Raw genomic sequence first — 14364 nt, forward strand, 5'->3', positions numbered from 1 at the left:
GGGGAAGGACCGCACCGACCCTCATGGGGAAAGACGCAACAGCTTCCAAACACCAGTCCGAGGTGCACCCAGATGTCAGTGGGCGGCTGACAGAAGAGGACCGCGTGCAGACGGGCAGGGTGAGAGCCACCTCTTCTCAAGCGATGGCGTCTCTCCCCAATCCTCTTCCCCGGAATGGATTCGCAAGAGTCCACGGTCAATAGACAGTAGTCAGCGTTCGATGGTCAGTAGTCTTGGCAGCTCTGAGGTCTTACCAGGCAAGGTGCCGAAGCCCAGAAAACTGGCACTTCTTGGGCGGGGAGGGACCGAGGGAGGGAGAAGCAGCACGGTTTAGTGGATAGAGCACAGGTCTGGAAGTCAGAAGGACCCGGGTTCTAAACCCGCCTCCATCACTTGTCTGCCGTGTGACCTCGACCCAAGTCACTTCACTTCTCTGTGCCTCAGTTACCTCATCTGGAAAATGTGGGCTAAGACCGTGAGCCCCATGTGGGACAGGTTCTGTCTCCAACCGGATTTGCTTGTCTCTATCCCAGCGCTTAGTACAGTGCCTGTACATAGTAAGCACTTAACGAATACCGTTTAAAAAAAAAAAGGAGGGAGAGACGCTCGGGTTTATCTGTCTGCTCTCACGCCACTTCAGAGTGCCTTACTGGTCGAAGGGATCCAGGAACACAGCAGTCCTGGCTGGCCTGTGGTCCTGGTCGGCTCCCCTCCGGCGGGCCGGGAAGGTGCCAGGGTCACAGGACACGTTCCGAGAGCTCCGCGTCCCAGCCGCCATCTGAAACGAATTTCATGTTTCAATGGGGGAAGGAAACAGAGACACCATTAAAAAAAAAAAAAGAGCCTTCAGTCTAGAGGCTGGTGTTAGAAGGGCAAAGCGTGCAGATTAGGTTATCGCAGAAGATCAGGTGGGAAAGGTAGGAAGGAGAGAAGCGGTTGTTTCTAACAGAGACGACAAAGACGGCAGGTGTCCGGCTGAGCGTTGGATTTCCCCCTCGGCGCCGTCACACGAAGCTAACTGATGATTCTCTCTCCTTCCTTCTCCGTGAACCTTCTATTCCAGGTGAACCTGGCCCTGTACCTCACCTATATGAGGGCGGCAGGGACTCCAGGCTGTCTCATCACCCTGCTGTTTTTCCTCTGTCAGCAAGTGGCCTCGTTCTCCAGCAGTTACTGGCTCAGCTTGTGGGTGGATGACCCTCTCACAGATGGCGTCCAGCAGCACACCAGACTGAGGCTCGGCGTCTTCGGAGCGCTGGGCTTCCTCCAAGGTTTCCCTGGCCCGGGCCCCCCGGCTCTTTTCTTCTCCCTCTCCCACTCCCCCATCCCTCCCAGTCCAGCTCATTTTCCTGCCCCAGGAAAGGGGTCAAAGAGGGAAGGCCCCTGCAGCTCCTCCCTTGCTCCCCGTTCCCCACTCCGATCCTCAGACACCCAGGGGACCGGGGTGGGAGGAGAAGGAGGAAGAGGAGCAGGGCAGGCCATCCCGGGGTCGAAGAGGGGCTCTGTGCTCCTGGGACCTCCCTCTCTAAGTGCATTAGAAATGGGGCTGAGACTCGAGGGAGGGAGCGGTCTCCATCCTGAGGCCCTCACGGCCGAAAGACGGAGCTTCATGGATTGCCGCCAGAACCCACCGTTCTCGCGTCAGCTCTCTTCCCATTTCCTTTCTGTGGGAAAAACGGACCTCATCCCCTGTCTCCCGCCACCGCTCCCCAGGGGAGCTAGTTGAAGAGTTCACTCAGATGCTCAGATTCCACTCAGGGTCAAGAAACGTCGTGGAAAGAGCTCGGATCTGGGATTCGGGAGGCCTAGGTTCTAATCTCAGCTCCGCCACTTCCTTGCCGTGTGACCTTGGGCAAGTCACTTTCCTCCTCGGCGCCTCAGTTGCTCCATCTGTGAAATGGGGAGTCCATCCCTGTTCTCCTTCCCTCTTAGACAGCAAGCTCCCCGTGGGACAGGCACTTTAGCTGTAGTCGGTCCGGGACCCAGCACAGCGCTTGGCCCACGGTGAGCACCTAACAGTTACTCCTCTTCTACTTCTCCTTGCGCCTCAGCCATCGGGAAGTTCGGCTCCATCGCTGCCGTCCTGCTGGGGGGAGTGTGCGCCTCTCATCGGCTGTTCCGCGAGCTCCTGCGGAGCGTCTCCCGCTGCCCCATGGGCTTCTTCGAGAAGACGCCGGTGGGTAACCTGCTCAACCGCTTCTCCAAGGACATGGACGCCATAGACGCTGAGATCCCGGACAAGCTCAAGTCCTTCTTGGGGTTCATGTGTGGACTCCTGGAGGTCTGCCTGGTGGTGGTGGTGGCCACCCCGATGGCGACTTTGGTGATCCTGCCGCTTCTCTTGTTCTATGGAGTGTTTCAGGTACAGGGTGCCTAGCTGAAGTAAGGCTTTGGAGGGCCCGGGCCAGGGCCCGGTTGCTTCTTCTCACCCCAAAATCCAAGTTCTCCCCTCCGGCTGGAAGCACCCCCACTTCGGGGCACCAGATCCTTTTCTCTGACCCCTCTCCTCTCTATCCCGGGCCTGGGGATGGGGGCGGGGGACCTAGCAACAAGCATCTGTCTGCTGAGAAGAGCCGTCAGTTGAGAAGCGGTGTGGTTTAGCGGAAAGGGCACGGGCCCAGGAGTCCGCAGAACCTCGGTTCCGATCCCGGCTGGGCCGCGTGTCTTGTGCGCGATCTTGAGCAAATCACTTAACTTCTCTTAGCCTCAGTTTCCATATCTGTAAAATGGCGATTAAGACTGTGAGCCCCATGGGGGACGGGGACTGGGTCCTACCTGATTACCTCGTATCTACCCCCGTGTTCGGCACATAGTAAGTACTTGACAAGTACTGTAATGGTTATTATTATTATCGTCGGCTGCGTGTGGCTCTTGGGCCAAGGCCCCGGGCCAAAGCGGGCCAGCTCCCGTCTTCGGGGCGTAGCGGCAGAGGGCCGGGCGGCTCGAGGCGAGATGGTCTAAGTCCAGCCCTCTCCCCTCTGCCCGGCCTCAGAGCTTCTATGTGGCCAGTTCCTGCCAGCTGCGGCGCCTGGAGTCCGCCAGCCAGTCACCCATCTACTCCCACATCTCGATGACATTCCAGGGGAGCGGTGTGATTCGAGCCTTCCGGGCCCAGAGCCGCTTTGTCTCCCGGAGCGACGGCCACGTGGACGAGAATCAGAGAGTCAGCTTCCCCAGGCTGGTGGCCGACCGGTGAGAAGAGGTTTTGTTATAATAGCAATGGTCACTGCGATGTTTATGAAGTGCTTACTATTTGCCGGGCACCGTACTAAGCGCTGGGGTAGATCCAGGATAGTCAGTTTGGACCCAGTCCCCGTCCCACACGGGGCTCACGGTCTTAGTCCCCATTTTACAGAGGAGGTGACTGCGGCCCAGCGAAGTGAAGCGACTTGCCCAAGGTCACGCGGCAGACAAGTGGAGGATGCGGGATTAGAACCCGTGACCTTCTGACTCCCAAGCCTGTGCTCTTTCCACTAGGCCATGCCGTTTTTTCGTACACCCTGAGGCCAAGGGAGAGGGGAGGTGGGGAAATTTCTTACAGAACATGATGCGACTAGTTGAGGGAGCGTGGGTTTGGATGTCGGGAGACTCGGGGGTCTAGTCACCCTGGCCCGCCGCGTGGCCTGCAACAAGTCACTTTTAACTGCTCTCTGCCTCAGTTTCCTCATCTATAAAATGGGGTTAAGATACTTGCCTTTGCCCTTCCTCTCAGACCGTGAGTCCCGTGTGGGACAGGGACTCTGTCCCATTTGATTACCTTGTATCCAGCCCAGCGCTTAATAGGGTGCTCGGTAACAAGAGTAAGCACTTAAGAAACCCCCCCCCCCCCAGTATGAAATACATACTATCATTAACATCAGTGGTATTTACTGAGCACTTACTGTGTGCACAGCACTGTACTCTGCACTTGGGAGACTAACAATACAACAGAATGGGTAGACAGGTTCTCTGCCCACAGTGCTCAGAATCTAGAGAGGGGAGATAGACATTAATACATAAAATACATCATTTATCATATGTAATTTATAGAACTTTACATCAGTGCTTTGGGGCTGAGGGTGGGGCAAATATCAAATGCCCAAAAGTCATAGATCCAAGTCCTTAACGATGCAGGAGGGCAAGGGGGCCGGAGAAAAGAGAGCTTAATCGGTGAAAGTCTCTCGGAGGAGATGTGAGGCTAATAGGGCTTAAATTCCACAATTATTATTGTAGCGCTCTGCACACAGTGAACACTGACTAAATACCACTGATTGATTAATTAGTTGATCTCTCATCTTCCCACTGTATTTTCCACCCCACTACATCACTGTAATATCGTTACGGGCAGGGAACCTGTCTGCTAATTTTGGTGTATCGTACTCTCCCGAGCACTTAGTACAGAGCTCTGTACTTAGTAAGCCCTCAATAAATATGACTGTTTGATCCCCATGCCCTCTTGCTAAGCACTTAGTACTCACCCCTCTGTGCCCACAACGCTTATGTGGGGGACATATGCTGCTTATGAGAAGCAGCGTGGCTCAGTGGAAGGAGCCCGGGCTTGGGAGTCGGAGGTCATGGGTTCGAATCACGGCACCGCCCCTTGTCAGCTGTGTGACTGTGGGCAAGTCACTTAACTTCTCTGTGCCTCAATTACCCCACCAGGAAAATGGGGATTAGGACCGTGAGCCTCACGTGGGACAACCTGATGACCCTGTATCTACCCCGGCCCTGCACGTAGTAAGCGCTTAACAAATACCAACCTTATTATTATTATTATTCTGTGTGTATTTTTATATCTGGTTATCTTCCCTTCCTGTGAATACATTTTCATTTCCGTCTCCATTCGTCTGTAAGCTCCTGGTGGGCAGAGATCATGTCTACTTACTCTCTAGTGCTCTCCCAAGCACATAGTACAGTGCGACTGCCCGCAGTAGGTGCTCAATAGATGCTCTGGATCGATTGATCGATTGACTGATTCGACTGCAGGTGGCTGGCTACCAACCTGGAGCTTCTGGGAAATGGCGTCGTCCTCTCCGCCGCGATCTTCGCGGTGATGGGCAGAGCCCACCTCAGCCCCGGGATCGTGGCCTTCTCAGTCACCACTTCCCTGCAGGTAGGCGAGAGCCAGCCGGCACGTTCTCCGGGTCCTGCCGATCGGACTCCGTTTCCCGTTGGGACGAAGAGAGGCCGGCGCCCGCGACGACCCACGTTAACCGTCTACGGGAGTTGTACTTTCCTATGCCCCCTCTCTCCCTCCTCGAGTCCTCAAGGAGGCATCCTGGCTGTTCCTTGGCAAGGGACAGGCTCTCTCTCTGACCTCAATTTCCTCACTCTCTGGAGGCAGCACCTTGGGGAAATGTGAGTTTCGGTTTCCTCCTCTGTATAACGGGGAGTCAAACGCTTAGTACGGTGCTGGGCACGCAGTCAGCGCTCGATAAATACGATCGAATGGATGGAAAGCTGAAGGATAATAATAATAATAACGTTGGTATTTGTTAGGCACTTACTATGTGCAGAGCACGGTTCTAAGCGCTGGGGTGGACACAGGGGAATCAGGTTGTCCCACGTGGGGGGTCACGGTCTTCATCCCCATTTTACAGATGAGGTAACTGAGGCCCAGAGAAGTTAAGTGCCTTGCCCACGGTCACACAGCTGACAAGTGGCCGAGCCGGGATCCGAACCCATGACCTCTGACTCCAAAGCCCGTGCTCCTTCCACTGAGCCACGCCTGGGGTGAGTGTCCGACCTGAGGAGAACGGCGGAAAGACAGAGTGGAGGCTGACTGGACGAACGTATTATAACCCGCTCCTCACTGCCTCTAATAGTGTAGAGAACAACTCACCAGCGTTTGAAGTTGCCCGGACAGTTGGGAGTGGTCACATCAGCTTTTTGGGAAATAACAATAATAATAATGTTGGTATTTGTAAACCCGCTTACTATGTGCCGAGCACTGTTCTAAGCGCCGGGGCAGATACAGGGCAATCAGGACGTCCCACATGAGGCTCACAGTTAATCCCCATTTTAACAGATGAGGTCACTGAGGCACCGAGAAGTGAAGTGTCTTGCCCACAGTCACGCAGCTGACAAGTGGCGGAGCCGGGATTCGAACTCGTGACCTCTGTCTCCCAAGCCCGTGCTCTTTTCACTGAGGCACGCTGCTTCTCCGTGATAGCCCCAGGGGTCTTCCACATCCGCCTCTCCGCCCACCTGACGTCACCCAGGAGGTGCCCCACCTGGAATCCTGTGGCCACAGCCAGCTCCCTCCGTACCCACGCCCGGCTCCTTCTGTGCTCACCCCTGGATCCCTCGCCCCCCATTTTTATCTCCTGGGCCACTAGCGAAGGAGGGGGATGACTCCAGTCAGTCCAGCCCAGCTCCCGCTGGCTGCAGGCCGGCCCAGGAGAGGCAGCACGAGGCCAAAGCCAGCTGGAAACGGGCAGGGACCTAAAGGCGATCCCGCCCTTCCCATCCTGGCACACCCTCCCTCTCTGCAGGAGGGGAACCAAAGACACTCCGCCGGCATGTCTGAGCTGGCCCGCCGTCGGATTCCCGAGGAGTCTCGGGGGAGGATTGGTGGCCAGTCCTGTGGGCTGCGTGTACTTCAGTGCCCGGCAGAAACGCCTCCCCCAGAGGGCGGATGAGGGTGAAGCACAGGGTTTCGTGGGGAAGAAAGTTTGGCTTCCCGTTGATTTGACCTCTTCGCCCTCTCCCAGTGCCGCCTCTTTCCCTTGCCCTCCGGAGCTGAGAGGAGCTCCCTGCCTTTGGTTCAGAGCGAGGATATTCCCAGAGACGGCTCACTCTCGCGCGTGCCGGAGGCCAGGGCGGCGGGCAGCAGCGTGGCCGAGTGGGAAGAGCCGAGAACGGGGAGTCAACCTGCAGGGTGACCTTGGCCAAGTCACTGAACTTCTTTGCGACTCGGTTCCCTCGGCTGCAGAAGGGGGATTCGATACTTGTGCTCCCTACTGTTTAGAACGTGAGCCCCTCGGGGGATCTCATTATGTTGTTTCTAACCCGATACTTAGTACAGAGAAGCGGCGTGGCTCAGTGGAAAGAGCCCGGGCTTGGGAGTCAGAGTTCATGGGTTCGAATCCCGGCTCTGCCATTTGTCATCTGTGTGACTGTGGGCAAGTCGCTTCACTTCTCTGGCCCTCAGTTCCCTCATCTGTAAAATGGGGATTAACCGTGAGCCTCACGTGGGACGACCTGATTACCCTGTATCTACCCCAGCGCTTAGAACAGTGCTCTGCACATAGCGCTTAACAAATACCAACATTATTATTATTACGGTGTTGGGCACGTAGCAAGTGCTTAACTAATACTGTTATTGTTATTATTATCGTGACAGTGGCCAGGCAGGGTCTTCCCGCTCCACAACTAGGAGGCTTCTGCGTAGCGGATCCTGCATTTTGAGCTCACGGAAATAACTCATATCTAAATTCTACTCCGCAGACTTACCCCTATAATCCATCCGACCCTCTGGGAGAAGCTGGTCAGCTTGGATGGAGGAACTGGGGAGTTAACTGTGGTTACTTGGTCCGTTCCCCACCCGCCACAGGAATCTTAGGCCGAGACGTTTAAGTTTCAATCTCAGGGAGGGAGATTAGATCCAAATGCTTACACTTCCCTAGTTCTACAGGCTTCAATAAATACACAAGCTTCCATAAACACCCCAGCAAATTGCCATAAATACACAAAGTTCTGTAAACACAAACTTACTTGAGACCAAGTGCATGTACTCAGAAGTTTACCTTTTGGTCAGAGAAGCCACATGTCAGGGTAACTGAGTCACAGAAATAAGTCTCTTGAACTTAAGAGCTCGAGAAGCTTCTCCTGGAGGATTCTGCGTAACGGAGGCCTTGCGGATCCAAAGGAATGGAGTTCTCAGGAGAGGGGTCCTGCTAGTACAGAGAAGCAGCGGGGTTCAGTGGAAAGAGCCCGGGCTTGGGAGTCAGAAGTCACGGGTTCAAATCCCGGCTCTGCCACTTGCCAGCAGTGTGACTGTGGGCAAGTCACTTCACTTCTCTGGGCCTCCGTTCCCTCAACTACAAAATGGGGATGAAGACAGCCTCACGTGGGACAACCTGATGACCCTGTATCTCCCCCAGCGCTTATAACAGTGCTCGGCACATAGTAAGCGCTTAGCAGATACCAACATTATTATTGTTAGGTTCTTATTCCTTCTCTTTTCTGTCAATTTTCTCTCTAACCGGGGTCACATGGAGCCTCAACCAACAACAACCTCAGAAAAAGAGTTTCCCTCCCTTGTTTCTTCTCAGAATCGGTGAATTTGAGGAAATCTCTCAGGGAACCCCAAGTCGGGCCTGAGGAGTGTTACCATTCATTCATTCGATCGCACTTATCGTGCGCTCACTGTGTGCAGAGCACCGTACTAAGTGCTCAGGAGAGTGCAATATAACGATGAACAGACACGGAAAGGATTCATCACTGACCAAGAGGCTCCACCTTCTTTCAAACTAGGTCACTGAAATCCTGCACTGGGTGGTGCGTTCCTGGACCAGTCTGGAGAACAACATCGTTTCGGTGGAAAGGGTGATGGAGTATTCTAGGACACCGAAGGAGGTAAGCGGTCCGGCTTAACTCCCACTCTCGGTGGCTCGGCTAACGAGTTCCCAACTGGAGGACGGTCACGTGTGTCTGCATTTTTCACGATCAGAGGCGGGAGCCCCGGGAAGCCTGGAAACTCGGCCAAGTAGCGACCTTGGACCCACGTCCTCAAGCTTCAAGGTCCCCAGAGAGGCATCCCAAGTGCCTCCCACACTCCCAGGAGCCCGACGGCAGGCGGGCTAGTCAGGGGCAGAAAGTTGTCGGTTGGAAACTCCCCAAGCTGCTGCGACTCCCTCCCTGCTCCCTTCCAGCAGCTTCATCCACCCCAGTGGCTTCCTTTTTAAATGGTATTTGTTAAGTGCTTACTGTGTGCCAGGCACTGTACTAAGCGCTGGAGTAGATCACGTCGGACACAGTCCAGGTCCCGCATGGACTCACAGTCTTCATCCCCCTTTTAAAGTTAACTGAGGCAAAGAGAAGTTAAGCAACGTGCTCAAGATCACACAGCAGACAAGCAGCATTGTTTAGTGACTGTGGGCAAGTCACTTCACTTCTCTGGGCCTCAGTTCCCTCATCTGTAAAATGGGGATGAAAACTGTGAGCCCCACGTGGGACATCCTGATTCCCCTGTGTCTACCCCAGCGCTTAGAACAGTGCTCGGCACATAGTAAGCGCTTAACAAATACCAACATTATTATTATTAGTGGCTAGAGCCAAGGCCCGGGCATCAGAAGATCGTGGGTTCTAATCCTGGCTCTGCTCCATGTCCGCTGTGTGACCTTGGGCGAGTCACTTCACTTCTCTGGGCCTCAGTTACGTCATCTGGAAAGTGGGGATTTAAGAGTTTGAGCCTATGTGGGACAGGGCCTGTATCCAACCTAACTTGTAATAATAATAATAATAATGCTGGTATTTGTTAAGCGCTAACTATGTGCAGAGCACTGTTCTAAGCGCGGGGGGAGATACAGGGTAATCAGGTTCTCCCACATGAGGCTCACAGTTAATCCCCATTTTCCAGATGAGGGAACTGAGGCACAGAGAAGTGAAGTGACTTGCCCACGGTCACCCAGCTGACAAGTGGCAGAGCCGGGCTTCGAACCCATGACCCCTGACTCCCAAGCCCAGGCTCTTTCCACTGAGCCACGCTACTTCTCAGTGCTTAGAACAGTGCTGGGCGCATAGTAAGTGTTTAACAAGTACCGTTATTATCATCATTATTAAATGGCAGAGCAGGGATTAGAACCCCGGTCCTTCTGACACCCAGGCCTCAGTTCAGATCCCCTGCAGCACCCAGCTTCCCTGACCAGTGAAAACATGGTGGACTGGGGCTGGGTGGGTGGGGAAATTAAGTCAGGAGCCGTGGGGGTGAGGGGAGATCGTCGGCTCCCATTGTGCCAACCTGGGAGCCGCTAGAACCCAAATCCTCGGGGTTGTAGAGGAGAACGTGGAGCACCAACAGAGATCCTGGGCCCTCCCTCCACTTCCACTTCCCCCAGACTCCATTCCCTCTCCTAACCTCTGGTGCCGACGGATCCCGGGATCCCACTCCCTCCCCACCGGTGCCAAGCCTCGGGAGAGAAAATGGAGGGAAACAGAATCCCCTTTAAAGAGCACAGGGTGAGGAGACCAGGTTCTGATCCCTACCTGCTGTTGACCTTGGGCACATCACTTCATCTCTCTGCCTCAGTTCCCTGGTCTGTTCTCACACTAGACCGTAAGCTTCTTAAAGGCAGGAATGGTGTCTACCAACTCCATCCCGAGGTACTCTCCCAAGCGGGAAATACGGTGCTCTGCACACAGTGTGCACTCGATAATTTCCGTTGACTGAGTGAGCTCTAAAACGGATAAGATACCCATTGTCCCCCCGTCCTAGACCAAGAATCACAGATGGGATTGTCCAATCTGATTACCTTATATCTGCCCAGCATTTAGCACAAGGTGTTCGGTGCATAGCGAATGCTTAATGAACACCATGATAATTATGAAGTTCAGGTTCAGGACCTTTCTGACCTCAATCCATCATGGCAGCAGCAGGTTACCGGAGGGATACTGGGTCCTAAACTCTGAGAAGAGGGGGGAACGGGGTCTCGGGAGGTGGGGGACGGGAGGGGAGCGGCTCACCACTGACGGGGGAGAATAATGATGATAATTGTGGTATTTGTTAAGTGCTTACTTTGTGTTAGGCACTGTACTAAGCGCCGGGGTGGATACAAGCAAATCGGGTTGGACGCAGTCCCTGTCCCATGTGGGGCTCACGGTCTCAATCCCCATTTTACGGTTGGGGGAACTGAGGCACAGAGAAGTGAAGTGACTGGCTCAAGGATCAGACCTGACCGGTCCTAACCACCCCCAACCGTTTCCCCCCTTCTTAAACTCTAGACCCTGCCCCCCCATTTTAGGAGGAGTAAAGGGACAGTGACCTCCTTTCCCAGGGGCCACGGGGCTCGTCAGAGGAGGGGGACGTGTCAGGGTTCGCAGCTGGGTCGTGTCTCCGCTGAGAGCAGAGGTGGAATGAATGAGGATTCTCTACCCTCTGACCAAGGTTAAGTGTCGTATTTACTCCATATTAGCCCTGAAGCTGACTATGAGAGGACACTACTCCCCTCTAACTGTAGCTTGTTGTGATCAGGGAACATATCAACCGTTAATAGCGTACTCTCCCCAACGTTTAGTACGGTGCCCTGCACACAGTAAGTGCTCAATAAATACCACTGATTAATCGATGGATTACACTAAGTGGGTCCTTGACCCAGGAAGGTAACTGCGCTCTCTCAACCTCCGATTGTTGTGTTCATTCCTTCCCTGTCAGCGCTGCCTCCCTAAAGGGCAAAATGACCCCATAGTCTGAGGGAAGCCCTCCACCACTAATAATAATAATTAAGCTCTATTAGGCGCTGGCTGGATACAAGCAAATGGGATTGGACACAGTCCCTGTCCCACGTGGGGCTCACGGTCTCAATCCGCATTTTACAGATCAGGTAACTGAGGCCCAGAGAAGTGAAGTGACTTGCCCGAGATCACACGGAGGATGATAATGATGTTTGTTAAGTGCTCACTGTGCGTCAAGCATGGGTTTAAGTGCTGGGGTAGACAAAAGTTTGTCAGGTCAGACACCGTCCCTGTGCCACAAGGGGTTCATTGTCAAAGCAGAGGGGAGAACAAGTATTTAATCCTCATCTTACAGATGAGGAAACTGGGGCACAGAGTAGTTAGGTGACCTAGCCACGGTCACCCAGAAGGTAAGAGGCAGGACCGGGATTAGAAAGCAGCTCCTCTGATTTCCAGGTCCGTTCTCTTTTCCACCAGACCGTGCTGCTTCTCAATCAATGGCCTTGACTCTGGTCAGAGTGCGGTTCTAACCGTTTGCGAAATAGTACAACAGAGTTAGTAGACACCATCACCATCCTAAGGGACCTTACAACGTAGTCTTCCTTCCCTCCCGCGGCTTCTTTCCTGGTTAGGCTCCCTGGACGGTGGCCAGCTCGCCGTTGCCCAAGACGTGGCCCGACGCGGGGCGGATTGAATTCCGGAACTACGGTCTCCGGTACCGAGCCGGCCTGGCGCTGGCTCTGAGGGACGTAACCGTGACCATCCTGCCTCAGGAGAAGGTACGCTGGCCGAGCAGCCGGGGTCGGCCGGTATCCCGATCCCAGGTCCTCGGACCCGGGGATGAGCATCTTCGGGCCTTACCTCTCCGTCGGGCGGTTCCGGCCTCGGCGGCTCTGCCCGCCGGGACCGTTGGGCTTTTCGGGCCTCCTCCCTGGTGAGATCGGCTCAGGACGTCCGGCCCGAAGGGGATGGAGGCTCCCTGGAGTGGAGCAGAGCCCCGGATCATTCGCCGACCTCCTTTCTCCAGGTCGGCGTCGTGGGCAGGACCGGGGCCGGGAAGTCGTCCCTAGCCGTCGGGCTGCTGAGGCTCTTCGAGGCCGCGGAGGGACACATCCGGATCGACGGGGTCAACGTCGCCCGGATTGGGCTGCACCATCTCAGATCCAAAATCACCATACTCCCTCAGGTACCGAGGCGGGGAAGGGGCGGAAGGAACGGTCTGGGGAAGGAACGGTCTGGGGAAGGCCCTGGGCTGACAGCCGCGTGCTGGGGAACCTGGGGTTGCCGAAGGGTTGATGGGGGAGCTGGCTAAGGGCGGGACCCCAGAGAAGCTCCGGGCCTGTCGTTGCACAGTGCTCTGCCCACAGCGAGCACCCAATCGATCAACCAATGGCATTTACTGAGCGCTTCCTATGTGCAGACTACTGTACTAAGTGATTGGGAGAATAACGGAATTAGACACGTTCCCTGCCCCAAATGAGCTCACAGTCTACGGGCTGATGTGATTGATTGATGGCCGGGGTGGGGTCCTCCTCTCGCCTTGACCGTCTATCTCTAGGACCCCATCTTATTCCCCGGCTCCCTGAGGATGAATCTGGATCTCCTGCACGAGCATCCTGACGGCGACATCTGGACGGCCCTGGAGATGGTTCAGCTCAAGGCCTTCGTCGCAGACCTGCCCGGCCACCTGGACCACGTCTGCTCGGACCAAGGAGAGAACGTGAGGTGACGATTCGCTCTTGCACTTCGATTTGCCCCCTCTATTCACCCTTCTCTCAGCCCCACAGCCCTTTTGTACATATCCGTAGTTTATTTCTATCCGTGTCTGTCATTCCCCCTAGGCTGAACGCTCACTGAGTCGATCGTATTTATCGAGCACTTACTATGTGCAGAGCACTGCATGAGGTGCTTGGGAAAGTACAATATAACAAACAATAAACAGACCCATTCCCTGCCCGCAGTGATCTTGCAGTCATGATGGGGAGGCAGATATTAATATAGATAAATTAGAGATACGTACAAAAATGCCGAGGGGCTGGAAGAGGGGATGAATAAAGGGAGCGAGTCAGGGAGTGATGATGATGATGGCATTTGTTAAGCGTTTACTATGTGCCAAGCACTGTTCTAAGCGCCGGGGTAGATACAAGGTAATCAGGCTGTCCCACGAGGGGCTCACAGTCTTAATCCCCATTTTCCAGATGAGGTAACTGAGGCACAGAGAAGTTAACTGACTTGCCCAAATTAACACAGCTGATAAGCGATGGAGCCGGGATTAGAACCCACAACCTCTGACTCCCGAGCCCGGCCTCCTTCCGTTAAGCCACACTGCTGGGAGAAGACGAAAGGAGGGCTGAGTCAGGGAAGGCCTCTTGGAGGAGATGTGCCCTCAATAAGGCTTTGAAGGCGGGGGAGAGTCAGTGTCTGTCAGATTGCTCACTGTGGGCGGGCAATGCGTCTACCAACTCCCTAAGTGTACTCTCCAAAGCGCTTAGCACGGCGCTCTGCACACAGTAAGCACTCAGTAAATACCACTGATTGACTGATGCCCTCAACTTTCAACACGGGCCAGGGACCCAGGCTGTCGGTCTAGTGGGGACTCGTTAGCGGGCGGGTGGGAAGAGAGGGTGGGTGAGGAGGAGCGGAAAGCCCCGTTCATCCTCCTCCCCGTTACTTGCAGTGTGGGCCAGAAGCAGCTCCTGTGCCTGGCCAGGGCGCTGCTCCGGAAGACGAAGATCCTGGTCCTGGACGAAGCCACGGCGGCGGTGGACCCCCAAACGGACCTCCAGATCCAGGCCACCTTGAGGACCCAGTTTGCAAACTGCACAGTATTAACCATAGCCCACCGCCTCAACACGGTCATGGACTGCAACAGGTGACCCATTTGCCCCCGGCCCGGCCTGCCCAACCCCGGTCCGGGTCTGACCTCGCTGGGGAGAGAGCACAGGTCTGGGGGGGCAGCGGACTCGGGCCAACTGCCTGCCGGGTGACCTT

At 55.0% G+C, this 14364-nt stretch overlaps 1 protein-coding gene across 4 annotated transcripts in view; it reads left to right on the forward strand.

Annotated features, from left to right (window-relative positions):
* Nucleotides 1-14364, forward strand: part of ABCC6 (ATP binding cassette subfamily C member 6) — a 48502-nt gene that overhangs the window by 32039 nt on the left and 2099 nt on the right. For 2 of the 4 annotated variants that reach the window (XM_029057834.2, XM_029057835.2), the window contains exons 21-30: nt 2-119; nt 1064-1271; nt 2052-2362; nt 2993-3192; nt 4966-5092; nt 8458-8559; nt 12006-12152; nt 12401-12559; nt 12932-13098; nt 14051-14245. In XM_029057834.2, the coding sequence (XP_028913667.1) occupies nt 2-119; nt 1064-1271; nt 2052-2362; nt 2993-3192; nt 4966-5092; nt 8458-8559; nt 12006-12152; nt 12401-12559; nt 12932-13098; nt 14051-14245 (1734 nt within the window). The remainder of the gene's footprint in view (nt 1; nt 120-1063; nt 1272-2051; nt 2363-2992; nt 3193-4965; nt 5093-8457; nt 8560-12005; nt 12153-12400; nt 12560-12931; nt 13099-14050; nt 14246-14364) is intronic. The other 2 variants (XM_029057836.2, XM_029057837.2) reach the window with 2 other exon arrangements.

The sequence above is a fragment of the Ornithorhynchus anatinus genome, chromosome 2, assembly GCF_004115215.2.
Source record: "Ornithorhynchus anatinus isolate Pmale09 chromosome 2, mOrnAna1.pri.v4, whole genome shotgun sequence".
NCBI lineage: Eukaryota > Metazoa > Chordata > Mammalia > Monotremata > Ornithorhynchidae > Ornithorhynchus > Ornithorhynchus anatinus.